Source organism: Ranitomeya imitator, chromosome 2, assembly GCF_032444005.1.
Source record: "Ranitomeya imitator isolate aRanImi1 chromosome 2, aRanImi1.pri, whole genome shotgun sequence".
Taxonomy (NCBI): Eukaryota; Metazoa; Chordata; class Amphibia; order Anura; family Dendrobatidae; genus Ranitomeya; species Ranitomeya imitator.
In genome coordinates, this window is record NC_091283.1 from 581,304,340 (window position 1) to 581,331,707 (window position 27,368).

At 46.3% G+C, this 27,368-nt stretch overlaps 1 protein-coding gene across 2 annotated transcripts in view; it reads right to left on the reverse strand.

The window, feature by feature from the left end:
• DDX27 (DEAD-box helicase 27) overlaps positions 1-27,368 on the reverse strand; it is a 42,711-nt gene that overhangs the window by 14,725 nt on the left and 618 nt on the right. For both annotated transcript variants that reach the window (XM_069752243.1, XM_069752242.1), the window contains exons 2-15: positions 26,332-26,469; positions 26,189-26,248; positions 25,977-26,115; positions 25,855-25,898; positions 25,098-25,181; positions 23,857-23,962; positions 23,061-23,234; positions 12,646-12,796; positions 11,835-11,934; positions 10,752-10,893; positions 10,253-10,406; positions 10,093-10,174; positions 9,045-9,222; positions 8,845-8,951 (exon numbers count right to left, since the gene is read on the reverse strand). In XM_069752243.1, the coding sequence (XP_069608344.1) occupies positions 8,845-8,951; positions 9,045-9,222; positions 10,093-10,174; positions 10,253-10,406; positions 10,752-10,893; positions 11,835-11,934; positions 12,646-12,796; positions 23,061-23,234; positions 23,857-23,962; positions 25,098-25,181; positions 25,855-25,898; positions 25,977-26,115; positions 26,189-26,248; positions 26,332-26,469 (1,659 nt within the window). The remainder of the gene's footprint in view (positions 1-8,844; positions 8,952-9,044; positions 9,223-10,092; positions 10,175-10,252; positions 10,407-10,751; positions 10,894-11,834; positions 11,935-12,645; positions 12,797-23,060; positions 23,235-23,856; positions 23,963-25,097; positions 25,182-25,854; positions 25,899-25,976; positions 26,116-26,188; positions 26,249-26,331; positions 26,470-27,368) is intronic.

Sequence of the window (27,368 nt, forward strand, 5' to 3'; positions counted from 1 at the left end):
ACAGCTCTCCAGCGACCAACGATCCCGAAGTCCCCGGGTAAACATCGGGTTACTAAGCGCAGGGCCGCGCTTAGTAACCCGATGTTTACCCTGGTTACCATTGTAAAAGTAAAAAAAAAAAAAAAAAACACTACATACTTACATTCCTGTCGCATCCCCCAGCGTCAGCTTCCCTGCACTGTGTAAGCGCGCTTGCCGGAAAGCAGAGCGGTGACGTCACCGCTGTGCTTTGCATTACGGCCGGCCGGCGCTGACACTGGGGGACGCAGGGAAGCTGACGCTGAGGAACGTGACAGGAATGTAAGTATGTAGTGTTTTTTTTTTTACTTTTACATTGGTAACCAGGGTAAACATCGGGTTACTAAGCGCGGCCCTGCGCTTAGTAACCCGATGTTTACCCTGGTTACCAGTGAAGACATCGCTGGATCGGCGTCACACACGCCAATTCAGCGATGTCAGCGGGAGATCCAGCGACGAAATAAAGTCCTGGACTTTCCCCAGCGACCAATAATCTCCCAGCAGGGGCCTGATCGTTGGTCGCTGTCACACAACGATTTCGTTAACGATATCGTTGCTACGTCACAAAAAGCAACGATATCGTTATGTGTGACGGTACCTTAAGGAAATCTTGAAAAAACGCATGGTTTGTGGCCCTCGATGAATGCAGTTTGACACCCTTGGCCTAGGGTGCCCCTCAGTGGTCCGTTACTACAGGGCTGCATTATTCGAACAGTTACGATTCATGTGGAATAATGATGACGACCAGCACTGGATAGCAATTGAAAAACATTTGATGAGAACCCCCAATGTCTCAGCTTTTGACCATGCACATCAAACTATAGCCCCTAATAGAAACCTAAAAATGCCCCCAACAATAGACGCGGCTTTGGAGCTATGGAGATTTCTACCAATAAATTAGGCCTTATACAAACCGCATTTATCAAAGCTCCCATAGAGACACTGGAACATTGTATCCCGGACCTCAAACTTAAAAATTGGAATTTACCCAAAACTACCTCAATTGGGAACTCGTATGAGGGGGGGGGGGGGGGAAATTAATTACTTTTACATCATTGCGAGATAAATACAATGTCCCTCAAAGGGATTTTTACAAATATTTGCAGATCCGGCATTTCCTAACTGAAAGGAAAAAACAGATGCTTGCACCGCCATCTAAACTTTACTCTATGCTGATGAACCCGACATCACAGATTAGGGCGCTGTCCACAAGATACAACTGTATGTTGGAGAATACCCTGCACTCTCTAGCTACATACCTGCAAAAGTGGGAAAGAGACCTAAAATGCACATTCACACCGGATCAGTGGAGGCCATCCTTCTTAATTATTGGAAGCCAATCTAAATGTACTAACCACGTAGAAAACGCCAGGAAATTGTTATATCTGTTGTATTTCACTCCCAGTGGATTGTCTAGGATGTTCCGCAGTTCCCCAGACACATGCTGGAGGTGTGGAGACACCAGTGCAGACATGCTACATATATGGTGGAGTTGTGACAGAATTAGAGGTTTGTGGGAAGCCATAGATCATCTGATGTTCCAGATTTGTGGTATACCGGTGAATCTTAATGCACAGCAGGCGTTGCTCGCTATTGATTTGGACTAGTTTCCCTATGCGTTCCATACAGTGAGGCCGGCGTCACACTTGTGAGTTTTACGGACGTAAGAGCGCAGAAACTACGTCCGTAAAACTCGCAAAACATACGGCACAATTATTCTCTATGCCCCTGCTCCTATCTGCCGTATTTTGCGAATCCGTATTATACGGCTTTCTACGGCCAAAGAAAATCGCAGCATGCTGCGTTTGTCACCGTACTGCGCAAGAAATACGCCAATGAAAGTCTATGGAAGCCTGAAAAATACGGATCACACACGGACCAGCAGTGTGACTTGCGAGAAATATGCAGCGGTGTTAGCGAGAAAAGCCGGTAATTCATTGCGGTGTACAGTAAAATCACACTGACAGCTTCCAGTAGAATAGGTAGAATGAATGTGTACACATATATATATATAATATATATTCTATATTATATATATATATATATATATATATATATATATATATATATATATATATATATATATATAGAAAAAAAAGAAGAAGAAAAAAAAACCAACCAGCACTCCCAATGTGAACACATGCAAGCTGCAAGCTGTATCACACAGATATAAAGAAACACAGCAGCACATGTATATGAATCTAGGCCATGTGAAAACACAGACAAATATTCGATATGAATCAAAAAATATTTTTGAGTAGTATGATTCAGATCGAATATTTGTCTGTGTTTTCACATGGCCTAGATTCATATACATGTGCTGCTGTGTTTCTTTATATCTGTGTGATACAGCTTGCAGCTTGCATGTGTTCACATTGGGAGTGCTGGTTGGTTTTTTTTTTTTTTCTTTGTTTAGTGTATGGATGTGGCTGCATCCATCCTGATCTTGCACTCCTCCCATTGACCTTGCAGGTGGCGGTAATCATCTCTACTTGCCCATAAATTGTAGGTTTAGCCCAGAGTGACATGTTTGTCCTAAGTTGTAGGCTGGTGGCCCAAAAGTGGCATGTACAGTAGAGTAGGACCCATCAGAGGGAGATCACCTTGCCGCGGTTGATGGGCACACATGAATTGGCCAATTTATGCGCTAAGAATCTTCATTTTATCTATAACTAAGTTTTATGAAAAAAAAATTTTGAGAAAATTTTTTATGAAAAAATATTTTTGAGTAGTATGATTCATATCGAATATTTGTCTGTTTTCACATGGCCTGGATTCATATACATGTGCTGCTGTGTTTCTTTATATCTATATATATATATATACATATACATATATCAGTGAGACACATATATGTATATATATTAATATTTCTTCCAGCGCTAGACAGCTTTAAAGCCGGTAATTCAATTACCGGCTTTTGCTCTCTCCTTCCTAAACCCGACATGATATGAGACCTGGTTTACATACAGTAAACCATCTCATATCCCCCTTTTTTTTGCATATTCCACACGTATATGCAAAATGTGGCCGTTCTATCTACTAAATTAAATGGTTAAATGGCGGAAAAAATTGGCGTGGGCTCCCGCGCAATTTTCTCCGCCAGAGTAGTAAAGCCAGTGACTGAGGGCAGATATTAATAGCCTGGAGAGGGTCCACGGTTATTGGCCCCCCCTGGCTAAAAACACCTGCCCCCAGCCACCCCAGAAAAGGCACATCTGGAAGATGCGCCTATTCTGGCATTTGGCCACTCTCTTCCCATTCCCGTGTAGCGGTGGGATATGGGGTAATGAAGGGTTAATGCCACCTTGCTATTGTAAGGTGACATTAAGCCAAATTAATAATGGAGAGGTGTCAATTATGACACCTATCCATTATTAATCCAATACTAGGAAAGGGTTAAAAAAACACAAACACATTAAAAATTATTTTAATGAAATAAAAACAAAGGTTGTTGTAATATTTTATTGGACGCCCATTCCAATCACTGAAGACTCTCGTTCTGTAACAAAAACAAAACAACAATATCCTTACCTTCCGCAGATCTGTAAAGTCGAACGATGAAAATCCATCTGACGGAGTTAAAATATTTTGCAGCCACGAGCTCTGCTAATGCATTGATGCTCGTGGCTGCAAAACCCCGGGGAATGAAGGTAAAGTAGGTCAATGACCTATATTTACCTTCATTTGCGGTGAGGCGCCCTCTGCTGGTTGTTCCTAGATCGTGGGAATTTTCCTAGAAAGCTCCCAGGCTCGAGTTCATAAGAGGCGCCCTCTGCTGGTTGTCCTCATATGAACTCGAGCCTGGGAGCTTTCTAGGAAAGTTCCCACAATCTAGGAACAACCAGCAGAGGGCGCCTCATCGCAAATGAAGGTAAATATAGGTCATTGACCTACTTTACCTTCATTCCCTGGGGTTTTGCAGTCACGAACAACGTTGCATTAGCAAAGCTTGTGGCTGCAAAATATTTTAACCCCTTCAGATGGATTTACATCGTTGGACTTTACAGATCTGCGGAAGGTAAGGATATTGTTGGTTTATTATGTTTTTTTTGTTACAGAACGAGGGTCTTCAGTGATTGGATTGGGCGTTCAATAAAATATTACAACAACCTTTGTTTTTATTTCATTAAAATAATTTTTTATAATGTGTTTGTGTATTTTTTTAACCCTTTACCAGTATTGGATTAATAATGGATAGGTGTCATAATTAACGCCTCACCATTATTAATTTGGCTTAATGTCACCTTACAATAGCAAGGATGGGATATGGCTTAATGTCCGGCATTAAGCCTTGGCTGCGGAAGAGGATACATGGAGGTGACACTCCACGTGCTCGTCCGATAAGGGTGTGGGGAGATCAGTGCCCTTTAAGGGGCCCGGCGCCCCTAAAATTAGCTCAGGCATGGCATCCCACGTCGCAGGAGAAAATATGGGGAGGCGACACTCTCCGCGCTCGCCTGTTGATGGTTTGGGGAGATCGGAGCCTTGAAAGGATCCCTCGTCCCTTCATCCTCTTAGAAAAAGTAAAATTAAAAGTGTAAAATTAAAATAAAGAGTTTTTAGTCTGAAGACCAGACCCATGTACTAAGCAAGAACTGGTTCCCTGGGAGCCAGCACGAGGGTGTATACTGCAGGGGAGGAGCTAAATTTCTTTGTATTACTTAGGCCTCTTTCACACTTTCGTTTTTACAATCTGCACAGGATCGATCAAAATGTTGAAATGACGGATCCCGTGCAGATTGTAAAAAACTTTGCCCGTTTTTCTGACGGACCCGTTGAGGCTATGTGCACCTGTTGAGTATGAGTCTTCGCAGCGGTTTTCCCCTGCGAAAACGCATACACAACACAACCCAGGTTTAAAAATAATAATAAATATATACACATACATATAATAAATATATACATACATATAATATATATACACAAACATATATATATATATATATATATATATATATATATATATATATATAATATATATACACAAACATATATATATATATATATATATATATATATATATATATATATATATATATATATATATATATATATATATATATATATATATACACACACACACAGTGGGGCAAAAAAGTATTTAGTCAGTCAGCAAAAGTGCAAGTTCCACGACTTAAAAAGATGAGAGGCGTCTGTAATTTACATCATAGGTAGACCTCAACTATGGGAGACAAACTGAGAAAAAAAAATCCAGAAAATCACATTGTCTGTTTTTTTAACAATTTATTTGCATATTATGGTGGAAAATAAGTATTTGGTCAGAAACAAACAATCAAGATTTCTGGCTCTCACAGACCTGTAACTTCTTCTTTAAGAGTCTCCTCTTTCCTCCACTCATTACCTGTAGTAATGGCACCTGTTTAAACTTGTTATCAGTATAAAAAGACACCTGTGCACACCCTCAAACAGTCTGACTCAAAACTCCACTATGGTGAAGACCAAAGAGCTGTCAAAGGACACCAGAAACAAAATTGTAGCCCTGCACCAGGCTGGGAAGACTGAATCTGCAATAGCCAACCAGCCTGGAGTGAAGAAATCAACAGTGGGAGCAATAATTAGAAAATGGAAGACATACAAGACCACTGATAATCTCCCTCGATCTGGGGCTCCACGCAAAATCCCACCCCGTGGGGTCAGAATGATCACAAGAACGGTGAGCAAAAATCCCAGAAACACGCGGGGGGACCTAGTGAATGAACTGCAGAGAGCTGGGACCAATGTAACAAGGCCTACCATAAGTAACACACTACGCCACCATGGACTCAGATCCTGCAGTGCCAGACGTGTCCCACTGCTTAAGCCAGTACATGTCCGGGCCCGTCTGAAGTTTGCTAGAGAGCATTTGGATGATCCAGAGGAGTTTTGGGAGAATGTCCTATGGTCTGATGAAACCAAACTGGAACTGTTTGGTAGAAACACAACTTGTCGTGTTTGGAGGAAAAAGAATACTGAGTTGCATCCATCAAACACCATACCTACTGTAAAGCATGGTGGTGGAAACATCATGCTTTGGGGCTGTTTCTCTGCAAAGGGGCCAGGACGACTGATCCGGGTACATGAAAGAATGAATGGTGCCATGTATCGTGAGATTTTGAGTGCAAACCTCCTTCCATCAGCAAGGGCATTGAAGATGAAACGTGGCTGGGTCTTTCAACATGACAATGATCCAAAGCACACCGCCAGGGCAACGAAGGAGTGGCTTCGTAAGAAGCATTTCAAGGTCCTGAAGTGGCCTAGCCAGTCTCCAGATCTCAACCCTATAGAAAACCTTTGGAGGGAGTTGAAAGTCCGTGTTGCCAAGCGAAGAGCCAAAAACATCACTGCTCTAGAGGAGATCTGCATGGAGGAATGGGCCAACATACCAACAACAGTGTGTGGCAACCTTGTGAAGACTTACAGAAAACGTTTGACCTCTGTCATTGCCAACAAAGGATATATTACAAAGTATTGAGATGAAATTTTGTTTCTGACCAAATACTTATTTTCCACCATAATATGCAAATAAATTGTTAAAAAAACAGAAAATGTGATTTTCTGGATTTTTTTTTCTCAGTTTGTCTCCCATAGTTGAGGTCTACCTATGATGTAAATTACAGACGCCTCTCATCTTTTTAAGTGGTGGAACTTGCACTATTGCTGACTGACTAAATACTTTTTTGCCCCACTGTATGTATATATATATATATTAATCGCAATATTCTTACCTTCCGGTGTCCCGCGCAGCGTTACCGATGCTAGCGATGCTCCTGGCAGCTGGCGTTCCCAGTAATGCCTGGCGTGCAATGACCTCTGATGACGTAGCGGTCTCACGAGACCGCGACATCATTGGTTCATTTCGCAATGCATTCCTGGGAACGCTAGCTGCCAGGAGCATCAGTAACGCTGCGCAGGACGCCGGAAGATAAGACTATTGCGATGATTTTTTTTTTTTTTTTTTTAACATTTATCTTGTTACTATTGATGCTGCATAGGCAGCATCAATAGTAAAACAGAGAGCGAGCGAGCGAAAATTTCCCTCACTGGAAATTCTTCCACGCATGCTCAGTTTCAAAAGACGGAACCCGTCGCTGGATTCCTGTGTGTGACGGTCAGCGACGGATCCTGCGTCCATTGGCTTCCATTATAGCCAACGACGGGAAGCGCAGGATCCGTCGCTGAGCGATTTTCCAATGTGCAGAAAAAAACGTTTCTCTGAACGTTTTCGCCGCCAGACGGACAGCGATTGTCCTACGGATCCAGTGCACGACGGATGAAACGGATGGACATCCGTCACAATCCGTTGCTAATACAAGTCTATAAGAAAAAACAGGATCCAGAAGAAAAATTTACTGGATCCTGAAAAAAAAAAAAAAAAAAAAAAAAAAAAAAAAGACTTGACGGATTTCAACGGGAGCTAAAAGACGGAAGTGTGAAAGAGGCCTTAGTGTCAGCAGCATACACCCATGGTCTGTGTCCCCCAATGAGGCGAAGGAGAAAATAGGTTTCATCAATAAGTGATGATCTCAGAGATTCTTGACTAGGGGTTACCCTGACCAGGTGCTGACCTGACCGGGTGCTGCCTTCCACTACTCATTAAGACAGCTGTTTGGTACCTCGAGAAAAAACCAGTTACTAAGGATAAACCTATCTGCCTTATAGCTACTTTCACAATGGAGCACCATTGGCGAGGGAGATCCTCAACAAACATTGGAGTATATTCAAGATGGATGAAGATGTTACTAAGGTTGTTGGAGCCTCCCCCATAATTACCATAAGAGTCGATCCATAGGTGACCGTGTAGTACATAGCCACTTCACCACCACCAATGACCAACACGGGGATACTGGTAAAACTTTCATGATCATGTGTGGCCTGTGATTCCATCCAAACAGGCACAAATATGTGTAATGATATAACTGGTGGAGTAAGGCTACTTTCACACATCAGGTTTTTTGCATCAGGCACAATCCGGCGAATGTTGGAAAAAACTAATCCGGCGCAGATTGTGAAAAACTGATGCGACGGATCTGTTTTTTCAACAGATTCGACTAGCATATCCAGATTATTGGATAGAAAAAAAATTTGGAGCATGCTCAGTTTAAAAAAACAGAATCCGGAGCCGGAATCCATTATTTTCCAGATCCGGCACCTTCCGGCTCCCATTCTAGCAAACAGACGGAAGCGCCAGATCCGCCGCTTCCGGCTTTTTCGCCGGAGACAAGAAACATTGCTATGGACGTTTTTTCCAGAAACGGTAGATGTGCCGGATCCGGTGAAAATTGGACGCAACACACGATCATCCGGCGCAATCCGGCACTAATATAAGTCTACGGGGAAAAAAAAAAAAAAACGGATCCGGCGGCAACATTCGCAGGATCCATTTTTTTGAAAACTAGCCGGATTGAGTCTGACGGAGAAAACCTGATGTGTGAACGTAGCCTAACAGATGAAAGATTTTATCGACTGTAAAACTAAAGGCATCACCTACAAGGCCGCCTGCAGTTGTGGTCAGGCTTATGTGGGTAAAACAATTAGAGAGTTCACGAGACGAGTGGAGGAGCATTTGGGGGATACCAGGAACAAATGGTGCACACCTCGGGGTGGACATGTGAATAGTGTTCATCAATCCTCTGTTCAAAGGCGGAAACGAGTAGGGAGGGTGAGATTTTCTTTGGGGTGTTTTGTAGGCAGTGCTAAACTTGGATACTGCCCTCGTCAGGGTAGGAACACCACATGAGGCACAACAAGGTAAAATAGAAACAAACCCCATTAGATCTGCTCCTGTAATCCAGCCTGGAGATACCTTTCCTTGGTTTCTCCTACCTGGGCTTCTGATTTCTGCATCTCCTTTTCCTCTCGCTCCAGCTGTAGTACAGCGTAGATCTCCTTTTCCAGCTTTGTAATCTTGTCTCGAAATTTAGAAATGACATCTGAATAGGAGAAAGGTTGCAATGAAGCCAAATCAAAATAAAAGTTCTTTCTCATTCAATTACCTTCCATCTAACCACCGGACAGCCTCCTACCTTGTGGTAGAATCCTCGCCTTTACTGGAGCTTGAGCTTTTTTAACAATCTCTTTCAAAATCTTCCGTTCTTCTTCTCCAACAAGTGACACCGAGCGGCCGGCTTTACCGGCACGTGCAGTACGCCCAACTCTGTGCACGTAATGCTTCACTGTGGCAGGCATGGTGAGGTTTATCACCTGCAGGAAGATGGCCATAAATAGGTCTTCGTAGAATCAGATCTTTTCATACATATTAAATCAATAAACAAACCTTACTGCGACTTCTCCCGTAGGAAAACTCCTGTGCTAGTTATGACCCACATCCTGCACCCAACCAGCTGACATGACCATCCCTGAGACAGGGAAGTATTACAATGTGGTTCATAGCATTTTATGCAAAAGTGACCTAAAAAACGCTCTTCATCATGCCTTGCAAGATTTACAGTCTCATGGCATGCTGAGACTTGTGGTCTCCAACACTTGAAGAGATGGGCATTGCCTACAGACAACTGGTATACAAACTAACCCTGCCATAGTTATGTGGCCGGTAGCCGCACTGTCCCCAATGTACTTCTGTCCTAACTAGAGACCCTCTGCACATTCACAGCTGCCTTGTTCCAGACCTGGCCATCAGACACCTTGAATTGAAAAGGCCTGTGCACACGAAGCAGATTGTCGCCTTTTTTTCTGAGCAGATTTTACATAAAACCTGAAGGGTTTCCCGATGCCAGGAAATCCAAAGCAGTATTCCCCATGTGCAGCTGGAGGCGGCAGATGGACCTTTCTGGTCACATGCCCCTCCACGGATGGCAATTTTGAGAAAGCCAGCGCTGCGCTGTGTTGTGAGGAGGCAGGAGAACCTGTACTACTTGGAGGTCAGTAACAGATACAGAAATTCAATGGCCCCTTTAACATGATTGCATATTTCTACAATAACATAACGGAATGCCTCTACAGTGTAAATAGGACCTCCAACACCAATTTGTTAATTTAATATCCAAGGTCAGCCGACTTTACCACCTTGACCATTACTTAAATATTATATCCAATTCTCTCTCTTATACTCACCGTCTTTACACCATGAATATCTAACCCTCGGGCGGCCACGTCTGTAGCAACCAAAATGTCTATCTGTTCATCTTTAAATCGGCTGAAAACAAGGGAACAGTGATTAGAAATGCATCACAGATACTCAGCTCTTTCCACAGGACTCTAGAGAGGTCTTTACCGAAGGGCCTCTAAACGCTGGGTCTGGGAGAGGTTTCCATGAAGTTCTCCAACTCTTACCCCCATCAGCCCCAAGAGGATATGCATACGATGCGCTTGTTTCTTTGTCTGAGTGAAGAGCATGACGTGGTCCTGAAATGTGCGGGTGAGAAGTGCTGCAACAGAAAGAAAGACGTCAGCTCCATGGTCAGCAACACAATCATTGAGTACAGAAGGGGCTGAACGGTAACTATAAACCTACAAGACAAGCACCTAGAGATGTGTTCTCAAGACCATAGACCAGGCTTCATACGGTGCAGGGCCACTACTGACAAGAAGCACAGTTGTGTCCAGTGGTCAATAGATTCATGCATTTCCAGGAGGAATGTGCGAGGAAGCCACAGGGCATAGATCACAGAAAATGTACTCCAGTATTTTATAGAGAACACAACAATTTACTAAATCAGGCGTGGCAAGAGAGAAAATTGGATCCCTTTTAAAAGGAATGACTGTAGACTCACCGCAAGCGATGGCTTCCCGGTCACCCTCCCGATTTGGCCGGATCCTTACAAATTCTTGACGTAGGAAAGGAGCCACATCAGTGTTACTGTTTACAAAGATACGCACAGGGTTTTTCAAGGACACAGAGGCCAAATCTTGCACCTGTAGGAGATCAAAGTATTACAATTGACTTGAAAGACCCTATAGAGATAATTCCATGCCCACTTCCCTCAAAAAACAAAAAGGGACAATAATCTGACATTCACGTATACAATCAAAGACTCATCTGCCAGGAGTTTCACATTCGAGGGCTACAACTAGCCCAACATGATTAGATGGATAAGGGCAGATATCTAGAATTCCTCTGGAAGAGACTTATATGCCTTGGTCTATTGAAAAACATGTATACTCTGCCAATTCAAGTTATGGAGACTCAGACATAGACAATTACTATGGAGGAATAAAATGCTATTTTCACTGTGATCCTAATGTTTCTTCTCTCAAAATAAAAGGCACCAGAGGTGTCTGATAGAGTTGGTGCTAATTGATTTGTAGAGCCCGGTCCATCATCATTGTCAGTAACCTGTGGTGCCCTGGATGTGAGACCTAAGAACCTCATACTGACTCCCTAAGTCAATAGCTCTTCTTTTGATTAGACGGCCTCCTGCTATGTTACCTGTGTGTCATACCGAAACGATGACATCGCGCCAGACCAGTTAAGCGAAAGAAAAGCCATGGATACCTGGAGGAGGTTCTCAGGACTCCTGTCCAGCAACCACAGATTAGTGACAGAGCCAATGGATCTGACAATTTTTTTATAATAAGTTTTGTAGAAATAAATTTGTTTTGGCAGCGGCCGGCAACCAGGCAGCAGCCGGCACTTGCTGTTTATCAGAATATAAAAAGAGGATAGCAAGATGCAGGAGTTATAAAATACCTGACTTCTGCAGTCTGGCTCAGTTGCATATTTTCTGATGTGTCATAAGAAGTGGCAGGCACATACTGAGACATATTGACAGACCAAGTCATTGCCTAAAAAATATGCAGAAAACAGCGCCTAGTGCATAAAACTGAATACTAAAAAAATGCAATTATAGCGTTACCTCCTCAGACATAGTTGCTGAGAAAAGCAAAGTCTGTCGCTGATGGGAGCAGAGTCTGATGATCTCCTTCATTTGTTCTTCGAAATACTCATCCAGCATCCTAAACAAGATGAATAGTTAGTGAGCACAATAATGGTAGAAGAAACATTCTACAAACGCTGTACCCTGGTTCCTAAAATGGAACTGGTCACCATGGTAAGCACAGCATAAACTAGGGGCAGAGATTTATAGTCCAGCGATGTATCACTTACTGGGCATCTTGCTATAGTTTTGATAATATCCTGCCTTAGCTCTGCTAGTCTTCTCAATGATGAGGACTCTATTACCTCGCCCACACCACTGAGTCACAGCTTTTTGTATACACTATGAATAGGCAGAAAAGTGCCAGTGATGGTGGTCAGGTATACAACTCATGAATATGGAGGACTACATGGCAACAGGTTTACTAGGCCTCGTGATAATCTTTTACTTTTATCAAAACTACAGTAAGCAAACCAGTAAGGGATTCATTGCTGCAATCAGGGTCTCTGCCCTCATACACTGCTGCTGTCAGATGAATTAGCAATTCTTTTTAAGCATCTATTAGGTCATGTCTATTTATGCCCATGAAATCTCAAAAATGCCAAACTCGTTTGGAGCTTCCTTATAGTAGGATCTCAAGTATGGCACTGGCAAAACTGCAGTACTGGGTGTCTGTATGTGCCGTGGTGACAGGGTGTACTTCATATGCAGTTGGAACCCGTAAGCCTTAGTAGGTCTATGTGGAAATGCCCTGGCCCTTGTATCTGACTTTGTAAAACTGAAAATTTACCGATCAGCCTCATCCAGAATCAGAACTTCAACAGCATCGAGGCTGAATGAGGGGCAGTTGTGAAGATGGTCAATAAGTCTTCCAGGGGTAGCAATAAGAATATCAGGCCCAGCTCGTAGCGCTGCCTCCTGAGATTTGACATCCAGACCACCTGAAAGAACAGACATGGACATTCGTGTAAAAACAAAGTAACAATAAAAGTCAAAACATATGGAGAGTTCAATAAATAGATAAAACGACATGGTCTTCTGCTATGTGCTGAAATACAATTTCCCTCTGTGACCCCTCACCAATGTTTGCAGTGAACAATGGTGAGCAGAGACAGGAGATCTGGAAAGTGGTGGTCAGAAAGCCCAGTAGTGTACCTTAATACCTGGTCAGAAAGCCCGGTAGTGATCTACTTACAGCTGGTCAGAAAGCCCGGTAGTGCACTACTTGTATTATGCAAGATAGGTTGGCCAGTCTTGCATTGTATTCGTCAGCCGAAACCTGCGCTCTACATAATAAAATAAAAACAAACAAACAAACATGTGGATTCCCCTGTATATATAACCAGCAAGGCAAAACTCACAGCTGGGGGCTGCAATCCCCAGCTGTCAGCAAGGCTGGTTATCAAGAATAGAGGGGTTCGCACACAAAATTTTTAAAATTATATATATATATAAATAATTTTAAAAACACGGACATGGGGTCCCCACCATTTTTGACAACAAGCCAAGGTGAAGCAGACAGTTGGGGGGTTGGTAAGGGGCCATGGAAATTGCCCCCCCCCCAGCCTAAAAAACAGGATTTTTGGTTGCTTACCGTAAAATCTGTTTCTTGAAGCCTCCATTGGGGGACACAGGAACCATGGGTGTATGCTGCTGCCACTAGGAGGCTGACACTATGCAAATAAAAAAGTTAGCTCCTCCTCTGCAGTGTACACCCCACCGACTGGCATTATACTCTTCAGTTAGTGAGAAAGCAGTAGGAGATAATGAAACAAGGTTGAAAAACCATAACCACAAACTTGAGAACTGTAACGTGAGAACAGTCATAGAACAGATAACAACAGAAAACATTGGGAGGGAGCTGTGTCCCCCAATGGAGGCTTCAAGAAACAGATTTTACGGTAAGCAACCAAAAATCCTGTTTTCTTTATCGCCTCTCATTGGGGGACACAGGAACCATGGGACGTCCCAAAGCAGTCCCAAGGGCGGGAAAACAGACTTCCATCAGGTCAGAGGACTCACCACTGCCGCCTGCAGGATCCTTCTGCCTAGGCTGGCGTCCGCCGATGCGTAGGTATGGACCTTGTAAAATTTGGCGAACGTGTGGATGGAAGACCAAGTTGCCGCTTTGCAAAGCTGTAGGGCGGAAGCCCTGTGGTGCACCGCCCAGGAGGCGCCGACTGCCCGGGTAGAGTGAGCCTTAATCCCAGGAGGGGGCACTCTGTTCTTGACCCGGTAAGCCTCCAAAATTGCCGTTCTGATCCAGCGAGCAATAGTCGCTTTAGAAGCCGGCTGGCCTCTGCGCTTGCCATCAGGAATGACGAAAAATGAATCCGTCTTCCGGAAAGAGGATGTTCTATCCAGATAAATCCTCACTGCCCTGACTAGGTCCAGCTTGTTCAACGATCGCTCCAGAGGATGAGTCGGAGCTGGACAAAAGGAAGGTAGAACGATGTCCTCGTTGAGGTGGAAGGTGGAAACCACCTTAGGAAGAAAAGAAGGTGGAGGTCGGAAGACCACCTTGTCCTGGTGAATGACCAAAAACGGAGGGCGGCAAGACAGTGCCGCCAGCTCGGAAACGCGGCGAATGGACGTGATGGCCACAAGAAAGGCCACCTTCCAAGATAAAACTGATAGAGGAATCTCCCTAAGAGGTTCAAAGGGAGAAACCTTCAAAACGTCCAGTACCAGGTTTAGGTCCCATGCCTCCACAGGGGCCCTGTACGGCGGGACGGCGTGGGCTACCCCCTGAAAGAAGGTCTTAATCTGTGGCCGAGAGGCCAAGGTCTTCTGAAAGAGGATGGAAAGCGCAGAGACCTGACCCTTCAGGGAACTAAGAGCCAGGCCCGAATCCAGTCCTGCCTGAAGGAAGGCCAAAAGAGAAGGCAGGGAAAACCATAGGCGGCACGCGGTTGGACTCGCACCAACGGAAGTAGGCCTTCCAGGTGCGGTAGTAGATCCTGGAAGACGAAGGCTTCCGAGCCTGAATCATGGTGTGAATCACCCGGTCCGAAAGGCCGGACGCTCTTAGAACCGCGGTCTCAACAGCCACGCCGTTAAACTGAGCGACCGAGAATTCGGGTGGCAGATCGGACCCTGGGACAGCAGATCGGGCCTGTCTGGAAGGCACCAGGGAGCGTCCGCGAGAAGGTTGACGAGCTCCGCGAACCAAGCTCTCCTGGGCCAATCCGGGGCGATCAGGATGACCGGCACCCCTTCCGCTTTGATCTTCTTCAACAGTTTGGGAAGTAATGGAAGGGGTGGGAACAGATAGGGCAGCTCGAACTGTGACCAAGGAATGGCCAGAGCATCGACGCCCACTGCGAGAGGATCGCGTGACCTGGAGACGAATTGTGGAACCTTCCTGTTGATTCGAGACGCCGTGAGATCCACATCCGGAGTTCCCCATCGAAGACAAATCTGATGGAAGACCTCCGGATGCAGGGACCATTCCCCTGCCGCGAGACCCTCGCGGCTGAGGAAGTCGGCGGCCCAGTTTTCTACGCCGGGGATATGCACCGCGGATATCACCGGAACCGTTGCCTCTGCCCAAAGGAGGATCTTGGATACCTCGGCAAGGGCCAAGGAGCTCCGAGTCCCCCCCTGATGGTTGACATATGCCACAGCCGTGGCGTTGTCCGTCTGGATCCGGACTGGAAGGCCCCTGAGGATCCTTTCCCAATGGCGGAGGGACAGAAAGATGGCCCGAATTTCGAGGACGTTGATCGGCAGCGCGGACTCCTGCAGCGACCAACGGCCCTGAACCGTCAAGTGGCGAAACACCGCACCCCAGCCGATCAGGCTGGCATCCGTTGTCACCACCTGCCAGTGAACCGGAAGGAAGGACCTGCCCTGGGAGATGAGTGGAGACGTCAGCCACCAGTTGAGAGACCGCTTGACCCGAAAGGAGAGTCTGATCGGTCGATCCAGGGAGAAGACCGACCTGTCCCACTGAGACAGAATGGCTTGCTGAAGGGGTCGAGAATGGAATTGGGCGAAGGGAATCGCTTCCAAGGTAGCTACCATCCTCCCCAGAACCTTCATGGCCGATCGGAGGGAGGGAGGTCGAGGACCCTGGAGCAAGAGAATGTCCCGACAAAGGGTGGATCTCTTGTCCTTGGGAAGGAAGACTCTGGACTGACGGGTGTCGAAGAGCATGCCCAGAAAGATGATGCGCTGAGAAGGAATAAGGCAGGACTTCTTCCGGTTGACCAGCCATCCGAAACGGGATAAGGTGTCGAGAACAATGGACAAGCTTTCGTGGGCCTGAGCAAAAGACGGAGCCTTGATGAGGATGTCGTCGAGGTATGGAAACAGAACCAAGCCTCTGACTCTCAAAATGGCCATCAGCGCCGCCATGATTTTCGTGAACACCCTTGGCGCGGTTGCGAGGCCGAACGGCAGGGCGACGAACTGAAAATGATCTTGTTGCACTGCGAAGCGCAGGAAACGGTGATGTCCGGGAAATATTGGAACATGTAGGTAGGCGTCCTGGATATCTATAGAGCATAGAAATTCCTGAGCCTCCATGGAAGCAATTACTGAACGAAGGGATTCCATCCTGAAGTGTCTCAGGCGAACCCTCCTGTTCAACAATTTGAGGTCCAGAATGGGACGAACCTTGCCGTCTTTTTTCGGTACCACAAAGAGGTTCGAGTAGAAACCCGTGTACCGTTCCTTTTCTGGGACGGGAACGATTACCCCGGACTTGAGCAGAGAAGCGATGGCTGAGAAGAAGCCCGGAACTAGAGCGGGGTCTCTTGGAGGACGGGATTGGAAGAAACGATCCCGAGGTCGGGAAGCGAACTCTATTTTGTATCCCGAGGATACAACTTCCCTGACCCATGCATCCTCTACTGCGGAAATCCAGACGTCCCTGAAAAGGAGAAGACGGCCGCCCAATCTGGGAGTTGGGCTGGAGTCTTGCCGAGAGTCATGCCGAGGTGGATCTTCCAGTCCTGGGCCTGGAGGATCTACCCTGGGAGAAACGAGGACGCCAGGACGGAGTGGGCCTAAAGGACACCGCCTTCTTCTCTTAACGTGCCTGTGGCCTCTGTTGCTGCTGGGAAAAGGAGTTTGGCGCAGCGAAGCGACGAAAAGGCCGAAAAGAACGAAACTGTCGTCTAGGAGGAGGGCGACGAGGCTTAGCCTGGGGGAGAAGAGAGCTTGTACCCCCGGTGGCGTCCTTAATTATTTGGTCCAGCTGGGAACCAAAGAGGCGAGAGCCCTGGAAGGGCAGACTAGTGAGGGACTTTTTGGAGGACAAGTCCGCCTGCCAGGCCTTGAGCCAAACGGTCCGGCGGATGGCAACGGCATTGCTGGAAGCTTGAGCCGCACAAGACGCGACATCCAGGGAGGCGGAAACCAGGTATTCACCAGCGTGGGAAATCTGGTTGGCAAGTTCCGCTAATTGCGCGGGAGGCGCTCCATCCAGGATACCTCGCCGAAGATCCTTGGCCCATTTTGAGATGGATTTTGAAGCCCAAGTGGAAGCAAAAGCTGGACATAGAGCCGCTGAAGCCGCTTCAAAAGCAGATTTCGCAAAGGATTCTATAACTCTATCGTTAGAATCCTTCAGAGATGCTCCGCCGGACAGAGGAAGCACCGTGTTGGTGGACAGCCTGGAAACAGGGGGGTCCACCGAGGGAGAGGCCGTCCAATTGGCGGAAAGTTCTGGAGGAAAAGGATATAACACACCCAGGCGTTTCCCCCTCTGAAAACGCCTAGTGGGGTTCTCTCTCTCTCTGGACACGATTTCCTCGAATTCAGGATGAGGAGCGAAAAATTTTGAAGGTGGTTTGGCCCGTCTAAACGAAACCGCCTGATCTGCGGGTTCCGTAGAGGGATCCTTGATGCCACATGTTTGGTTTATTGCCCCAATGAGGTTCTGGACTGTCTCACTCATGGTGGCGATTTGGTTAGGATCCAGCTCCGAAGTATCCTCCGAAGGCGCATCAGATAATGCCTCGCCTGACTCAGGGGAGGAGGATCGGTGGGACACCAACCGCGGGGGAGGGCCGAGCGGCGAGATGGAGCGCGAAGAGGACTCAGACCGACGTTCCTGTCTGGACCTTTTGTGGCTTATCAAGGAGAGCTCTGGCGGCGGTTCCTGTGACCCGCTGGCTACGGCCGGGGCCTGCAGGGGTAACCGATCCAGCGCGGACACCAGGGTTTGAGATACCCGTGTTAAATCGGCCACCGATTGTGACAGAGAGGCGGCCCATCCTGGGATGGGGGGATCACTCTCGGGCGGAACAGCCGGGGGATCCTGGGCGGTGGGAACAATCGGGTTGCTGCAGGACTGACACAGCGGGGAGGACTGACCTGAGGGAAGTTTGCTGTTACAAGACGAACAAGCGAAGTACGTGACTAAGGCAGAAGAAGAAGTAGGAGGGCGAGAGCGGCCCCCTTTAGAGGTAGACATTTTGAGAGGTCCCTGAAGATGCCAGTGGGTTAGGGGACAGTTGGGGCAGAGGGGGGTGTCAGTCTGCAGTGCAGCTACTCACGGACCCGTCCTGGAGGATGTCCCACTTGCCGGAGGAGAACTCCTGCCCTGAGTGCTGGATTCTGTGCAGATTTTTGCCCACGGAGGATGCAGAGGCGAAGGTGTGGGGCGCGCTGCGTGAGCTCCTGCGGCTAAGAAGCGGTGAGCACACACAGACGCTGTTCCTGGAGGAAGGGGGCGGAGCCAGACAGGGGGGCGCCGATGAGCAGGCACAGTATGTCGGGCGGGAAAAAAGCCCGCCCGATGGAGAAGGAAGTGGGCGGAGCGCGGCACCGGAAGTAGGCCCCGGGAAAAGCCGGGGCCTAAATTAGAAGCCGGTGCCCGCTGAAAATAACCCCCGGGGCGCAGACGCTGCCCGGCAGAGCGGCGCTGAAGCCGCCGCATGAAAGAGAGAGAGCGCTGCCGCCGGAAAAGAGTCGCCGGAGTAGGCCCCGGAAAAGCCGGGGCCTAAATTAGGAGCCGGTGACCGGAGAGAGGATCCCCGCGGCGCAGACGCTGCCCGGCAGAGCCGCATTTAAGAGCCGCCGGTGAAGAATCGCCGAAGTAGGCCCCCGCTGGCTGTGGAGGTGAGCGACGCCCCGCATAGAACGCTGAGGGGGGAACGCTGAGGGCAGCTGGTACGTCGCAAGTAGGCCCCGGGAAGGACCGGGGCCTAAAATAGGAGCCAGCGACCGCTGAGGAAAATGCAGGCAGGAGTGTGCCGCAAGCAGGCCCCAGGAGGCCGGGGCCTGAAGGAAGACGGCGACCGCTATACTCACCTAGTAAAATCCCCCGTCGTCTGCTACTAACCTTGAGAAGGTATCAGACGTCCATAGGAGCTGCTGATGGACGTCCTCGTCTCCTCCGACCGACAGGCTCTGGTGGGCGAGTGGGTGGGGGACGGGCCAGGACCGGACTTCTGAGCACGCTTGTGCGCCAGGCTCTTGGTCCTGCTGAGGGATCTATGAGGATACGGGGTGGCAGTACACGCCGTACTCATAGTCCGCTTGTGGGACTACAGGTGTGACTGCTCACCCTGTATCCCATCCGGAAAAAACCTGAAAAGAAACGACGCACATTGAGGTAGATAAGGGTCTAAAGAAAGACCCGTGTCCACCTCCTACTGACACTAAGCTAAACTGAAGAGTATAATGCCAGTCGGTGGGGTGTACACTGCAGAGGAGGAGCTAACTTTTTTATTTGCATAGTGTCAGCCTCCTAGTGGCAGCAGCATACACCCATGGTTCCTGTGTCCCCCAATGAGAGGCGATAAAGAAATATCAGCCTGCAGCCGCCCAGAAAAGGCACTTTGCCTGGCTCTTCACACTTGCCCTGTAGCAGTGGCAAGTGGGGTTCATATTTGTGGGGTTGATGTCACCTTTGTATTGTCCGGTGCCATCAAGCCCACGGATTACTAATGGAGAGGCGTCTATAAGACACCTGTCCATTACTAATCCTAGAGTTACATGGTAAATAAAGACACAGCCGGAATAAAGTCTTTCATTTGAAATAAAATTTTTATTTTTGTTTTATTACAGGAGATAACGGGTTTGGTGGAATTAGGCGTTATACTCACTTGTGTTTGGTATTTTTAAATAAAAAAGTGTTTTATTTTATTTCAAATAAAGGACTTTGTTCTGGCTGCGGCAATATATTTACCATATAACTAAAGGATTAGTAATGGATGGGTGCCTTATAGACGCCTCTTCATTAGTAATCTGTGGGCTTGATGTCACCGGGCAATACAAAGGTGACATCAACACCACAAACACGAACCTCACTTTCCACCGCTACAGGACAAGTGGGAAGAGCCGGACAAAGCAGCAGAATTGGCGCATTGTTTTCTGGGCGGCTGCGGGTTGATATTTTTAGGTGGGGAGAGGGAGAGCAAGATCCATGGCCCCTTACCAGACTGAGAATACCAACCCACAGCTGTCTGCTTTAGCTTGGCTGATTGTTAAAAATGGGCGGACCCAACACAGTTTTTTAAATTATTTATTCAAATAATTAAAAAATACTCCGTGGGGACCCCTCTTTTTTTGATAACCAGCCTTGCTGAAGCTGACAGCTGAGGATTGCAGCCCCCAGATGTGAGAAAATACAAGGGAACCCATGCCAGTTTTTTTTTTTAATTATTTATTTACAGCGCTGGCTGATGGGAGCAGTAGTCCCATCTGCTAACACCAGTGACCAGAGGTAAACCTTATATCGCTGATCACAGTGAGCTCTCACGCTGTCTTTGGGATTTGCATTTATTTGCTGCCTGTTTTATTACACGGTGAGAAAGGAGCGGCATTTCAGTTCTCACTTCAGCTAGTAGAAAAGCCAGAATCAGCGCTGCCAGCCGTCCTCTGTGATACTGTGCACATCTCAGTATCACATTGCAGACACCAACAAAATGTCCCTGTGCAGTGATCCTAAACCTTATCCTCCTTTATCCTTTTCCACACACACCCAGAAGGGAGGAGAGTGATGTCACACACATTAAGATCTTGGTCACTTTTACAGCAGCCACAATGCGAGCCAGACGTACACCAAGTTTTCATTGTAAATTTCAGGAGCTGCTCCCTCTAGTGTTTAAAACTTGAAAATATCAAAACTTAAATTTAAAAGAATTTTTCGCTTTGCATACCATTAAAAAGTAAATACCGTATATACTCGAGTATAAGCCGACCTAATTTTGCCACAAAAAACTGGGAAAACTTAATGACTCGAGTATAAGCCTAGGGTGGGAAATGCAGCAGCTACCGGTAAATGTCAAAAATAAAAATAGATACCAATAAAAGTAAAATTAATTGAGACATCAGTAGGTTAAGTGTTTTTGAATATCCATATTGAATTAGGAGCCCCATATAATGCTCCATACAGTTCATGATGGGCCCCATAAGATGCTCCATGCAAAATACGCCCCATACAATGCTCCATAAAGTTTATGATGGGTCCCATAAGATGCTCCATATTAAAATATGGCCCATATAATACTGCACAAAGGTTAATAATGGCCCCATAAGATGCTCCATAGAGACATTTGCCCCATACAGTACTGCATAAAAGGTTAAAGGGACTCTGTCACCTGAATTTGGAGGGAACAATCTTCAGCCATGGAGGCGGGGTTTTGGGGTGTTTGATTCACCCTTTCCTTACCCGCTGGCTGCATGCTGGCTGCAATATTGGATTAAAGTTCATTCTCTGTCCTACGTAGTACATGCCTGCACAAGGCAATCTTGCACAGCGCAGACGTGTACTATGGAGGACAGAGAATGAACTTCAATCCAATATTGCAGCCAGCATGCAGCCAGCGGGTAAGGAAAGGGTGAATCAAAAACCCAAAACCCCGCCTCCATGGCTGAAGATTGTTCCCTCCAAATTCAGGTGAGTGTCCCTTTAATAATGACCCCATAAGATGCTCCATAGACACATTTGCCCCGTATAATGCTCCACAAATGCTGATTATGGCCCCATAAGATGCTCCATAGAGATATTTGCCCCCATATAACGCTGCACATGGCCCCATAAGATGCTCCATATAGACATTTGCCCCACATGCGGTTGCTGCGATAAAAAATGTTTTTAAAAAAATGACATACTCACCTCTCAGGCCCCCGGCACTTGCTATATTCACCGGTTCACGTTCCACCAACGGCCGCCGCTGTGTCTTCCCCATCCTCTGCACTAACTGTTCAGGCAGAGGGCGGCGCGCACAGTAATCACGTCACCGCGCCCTCTGACCTGAGTCAATGCAGAGGACGGGGGAAGACGCAGCGGCAGCCGTCGGTGGAAAGGGGAGCAGGTGACTATCACGCACTGTGTTATACTCACCTGCTCCTGGCGCGGTCCCTGCAGGTCCCTGGTTCTCCTGCGCCGGCAGCTTCTTCCTGTATTGAGCGGTCACATGGTACCGCTCACCACAGTAATCAATATGCGGCTCCACCTCTACAGGAAGAAGCTGCCGGCACCCGGAGAAGCAGGGATGTCCAGGGACCACGCCAGGAGCAGGTGAGTATTATTAGACAGCTGCCGCTCCCCCTCCCCTGCCGACCCCTGGGTATGACTCGAGTATAAGCCGAGAGGGGCAATTTCAGCCTAAAAAAATGGGCTGAAATTCTCGGCTTATACTCGAGTATATACCGTAATTTTTAAAAAAAAGTCAAGAATTGAAATTTTATTAAAAGTAATGCTGTTTTAATAATACTAATACATTGACTTTAAATGTATCAAAGCTTAAATACTAGCTATATAAATCTAAATGCAATTAGCGCCCCCTTGTGGTGATTGGCAGCAACCCTATAAATTATGACGTTAAAAGAGCTTCCATATGTATTTAATTTTACTCATATAGCACCATTACTTTCACACTGCTCTACATGCATCATCATCACTGTCCCCATAGGTAACATAGATTGTGAGCCCAATCAGCGTGTCTTTGGAGGGCGGGAGGAAACCGGAGAACCCGGAGGACACCAACGCAAATACGGGAGAACATACAAACTCCTTGCAGATGTTGTCCTTGGTGGGATTTGAACCCACGACTCTAGAACTGCAAGGCTGCTGTGCCATCCACTGAGCCACCGTGCTACCCTATAAATCTATACAATTACGCAACTGGGCCTAAAAGTATGAAGCTATGAATATGACTATAAACTCCTATGATTTCACCCCATGACGCGAACTTAACAGGTAATCAACCATTACTCTCCCTAGTGACTGCTACATGCACTTACCCACAGTCAGACAGCATGTAACAGTGGTGAACTGGGCAAGCTGCCTGGTGACTGCATGAACCTGGATGCCAAGCTCACGGGTAGGAACCAAAACCAGAACGCGGGTTACAAGAGCCTCTTGTGGTTTGTAGATCAGACGCTCCAGAACGGGAAGCATAAAGGCAGCAGTCTTCCCTACAAAAGAGCACAAAAGAGGATCAGAGGCAAGACCATGAGTATGCCACTTGTGCCCCTACACCGTTATGCACCATACAGGGTAATGTAGTGCAATATGTGTAGTTATGCAAGAAACATGACAATATGGGGCAATTGCATAACTAACAATTCCATAGTCTACAATTATTAAAAGGCTTACTTCAGGAGGCAGCATAATTGGAGCAATTTTTTTTTTAGGTCTATCCTGAAGATAAGCATTAGTAATCAATACCTGATGGGTGAAGATCTGAAGCCAAGCACCACTGCCTAGCAGCTGTTTAGGGCTGGGGCATAGCCTTCCTACTAATTAGTAGCGGCTGTGCTGATTATTGAAGCGCTGTACCACTGAAGTGTATGGTATAATGCTGTAACACCCAGCCAAACAGTAAAGCAAGGTGCCAAAAGTCATCCTCAAGCGGATCTCGATGGCTTAAGAATATACCATCAACATTCTGAACCAGGAAAACTCAATTTCAAAACTATGTTGTGCAAGGTCACGGGTGTGATCTGCCTCTTATTTGGATTTTGTGCGATCATTAGATACAGGAGCCCAATACAGCGGAGGATGACCACATGGTCGAATGCAAAGTCATCGGCTTACCTGTCCCGGTAGCAGCACAGGCACAGATGTCTCTTCCCAACAGCCCCACAGGGATGCAGGCCTTCTGGATTGGGGTTGGTTGCGTGAAACTCATTGCCGAGATTGCCTGCACAATGCAAAATGCCAACAATTACAGCTGCATCCATTTAGCGGGACAGAAGGGCTTACAGATTATCAATTTTTGCACAATTGAGGGAGGTGGTTTTAGTAGGATCATCATACAGTGCATGTGGTGGTATCATGCTGTGTTTGGATCATACTTTATTATCTGTGTTATTAAAGCTTTTTTATCCCTTGTCATTACATATTTAAGTTAGGCCAAATGCTTTTTAGTTCTCTTTATTCTAAGATCTACTAATGAAAATGTACTACGTTCGTGGGACAACCCCTTTAAGTTTGTTTCCATATGAAAAAGTTCATTATTATGTCTGATATGGAAAAATGTCCTCAATTGTAGACTTTTTTTTTAGAATAAATATCAAGGGGGGGGGGGGGGGGGGGGGGGAGGGCTGCGACTTTGTCAAAGCCTTTAATTTTGGCCCTGTGTATTTCAGTTGACATCCCTGATGTAACAAAAAAGAAAAGAAGAAGTGCTGGGGTTGTTTTTACTCCTCCCCATAAAGAGTTAATAAAAACATAAGTAAACTTAGGTCCTTCAAGGCTCTGCCACTTACAAATACAGCTCACCCAGGGATAAAAACAAAACAAAAAAAAACAAGCCCTCATACAACTACACTGATTTAAAAAAAAAAAAAAAAAAGTAAAAAATTTCTCTTGGGATATGATAATGTAAAAAAAAAGAAAAAAAAACAAAAGGACATCAAAAGGCTTGCTTTGTCCTAAAAGTCCCAGATAGGCAAGTCTATTAAAAGGATCAAGTTTCCATGTTATCCCCTATCCATGGGATAGAGAAAGACTTCCCGATCCCTGGAGGTCTGACTGCTGGGACCTATACAGATCCCTAAAAACAGAATCCATGTACAGCACCGTGGAATTAATGGTGCTATATAGATAAATAATAATAAAAAAAAGTTGTGGGTGATCGTGCGCCCGGCCGAAGAGCAGCTGGGCGGCAGTTCACATCATCGAACTCTGCTCCATTCACACAGGGCTTGTCCAAGCCCAGGTTCTAAGGACAGGTGGGGGCGTTAGTGGTCGGAAAGTTATCCCCTATAAGGGATTTTACAAGGTTACATCCAATATTGAATATATCTTTACCATCTTTGAAGATATTTCAGTACCTTCAGCAGAGGTCGGGACAGATTCATGTCTTGAAATGTTAGATTTTCATCATACTGAGAAGCGTCTTCAAAAAATGAAGAATTCTAGAAAGGAGAGACAGAATTCAGACACATCATAAAGACCATGCACAATAATACAAGCAAATGAGAACCATTCAGTGTGTTGAAAGGAGCACTCCAGGGATTTGTTGTGTCTTTTATTGTTCCCCTGTCACCAATCAGGAGTAAGTATACCGAGTGTATTCAAATACTTACCGGTCCCCGTCATCTGCCATTTCCATCACGGAGAGACTTGTTCAGTGTCTCATAGAATCACATTGAGAACGTGTCCTCTGGTCCACACAGAAGATGCTGTGTAAGACGGCAGGTCACACATGTGGTCACGCGATCCCAGAGAGGACCACAGCGGTGATGGTAATAGCGGATGACGTTGATTACATTTTCTACACACCACTCATGATGGTTAACAGAAGAGACAACAAAAATAGCCGCAATATTCCTATAAGACGACAACGTCTATAAAAGGGTTAAAGCTTAGAGGAAAGGATGCCTGGCTTAAAAAGTGCCCACGTGCACCAAAATTTCAGCACAAAGAACTGGCATGTATGGAAGCTAAGCGAGAAATAACAGAATATCTATCATGTCCATCAAGATGCACCACATCTATCAGAGAAGGAGTGATCAATGTGGTCCATCTTCAGCAAGGTCTAGTTTTTGGTTGCCTCAATCTGCCCCAGTGTCTTTAAAGATGTCTTACCCCTGCAGTTTTCTTCTTCTTCTTCTCCTTTACTCTCAGTGTGTCTACAAGTCAAGAATAGGGGGGGTAAAACATAGTAGAGCATAGGAACAGCAGTGACATATAGTGGAGCAGCATCTCACCAGCTTTTGTCAGCACGGCCTCTTCTGAGGAGGAGAACTCTTCTGGACTCTCCTCATTTTCTGAAGACTCCTTCTCCTCTTCATCCTCGCTCTTCACTTCTTCAGTCTCTGCCTTGTCAAGAATCTTCTCATTTTTCTCCTGTGTTTCAATGGGGAACATTTAGTTTTCCCACCAGGAGGTTTGGAGAAACATTCTCTGATGGATTACTTACCGGGTTCTTCCTCCTCTTTCTAACGGTCTCGATCTTTTCATCCAGACTGGTGGCAACTCTCTGAGGACAGAAGAAGTGATCCTGATCAATACACAAAGACTTCCTCCCATTCCATCTGTGTTATGTGTATAGTTGGGCCTCACCTTCTTCAGCTGTTTCATAACATCATCCATCACCCAGCTGTCATCAGCCTGGCCATCCCGCTCACCAAAGAAAAAGTCTGCATTGAAGTCTTCATTGCGTTTGCTCTGCTTCTTCTTGCCAAGGACTATAGGCTGCTCCTGTGATACAAACATATAGCTCATGGCTTAAAAGGGGGATATTAATCCCATTACCCCGAAAAACAACTTTCTCCAGCACCATCACCTCATTTGTCCTACATGGGAACAAAGCCAACATGTGGTACATGGAGTCCCCCCAAGTCAGCTAGCTGGCTCAGAGGGGATTCCCATGCACAGGACCACCGTCTATGACTCTTATATGCTCTGGTAAGGCATAAGGACAGAGCTGTCCAAATAGGACTGATTACACGGTGTCCCCTTCAGTTTGGCTCTTAAAGTTAAGGCAGAACTCCAGCAATTTTTCTTTTTAAGTGCACGGTCCATGTATTAAAACACTTCCCAATCCGGCCTCCTTTCTAATTATTCTGAGAGCAGAAGAATAAAGAACGAGAAATAATAATATTTATATTATATATTGACAGTACATATGTAGAATTATAATAATAAATGATATTTCTGAGCCTTCTAAGCCCATTGTAAACTGTGATCAGAGGCAATAAACATTTTTTTTTGTATGCAGCCCCTGAATGGGGACAATTGACGGTTTTACCCCCAGACTGTGTCCACCTGTCCTGATCCTGAGATGGACGTACAGGTGCAGAACCAAATCCTAGATCTCTGCGACCAGAAGAAAGCAGTACACAAAGGGCCGATACATTAAACAGGAAATGATGCAAAGCACCGTTCTTTTTTGACTGTTATCGCTCAGGTTTCTTAGCGGGCCCTTAGTAGATGAACAGGTCCCATAACCTTCCCTGATCCAACACTGGTTTCCAGTTCCTGAGGTCTACAGTGGGTCCTGGGAACTGATTGTGCCCAGTCAGTAACACCACAGACACGTGCCATCACTGGGAGGGCTCATTATCCGCCCGCTCACAGGACCCTAGATGCCCGGCTTC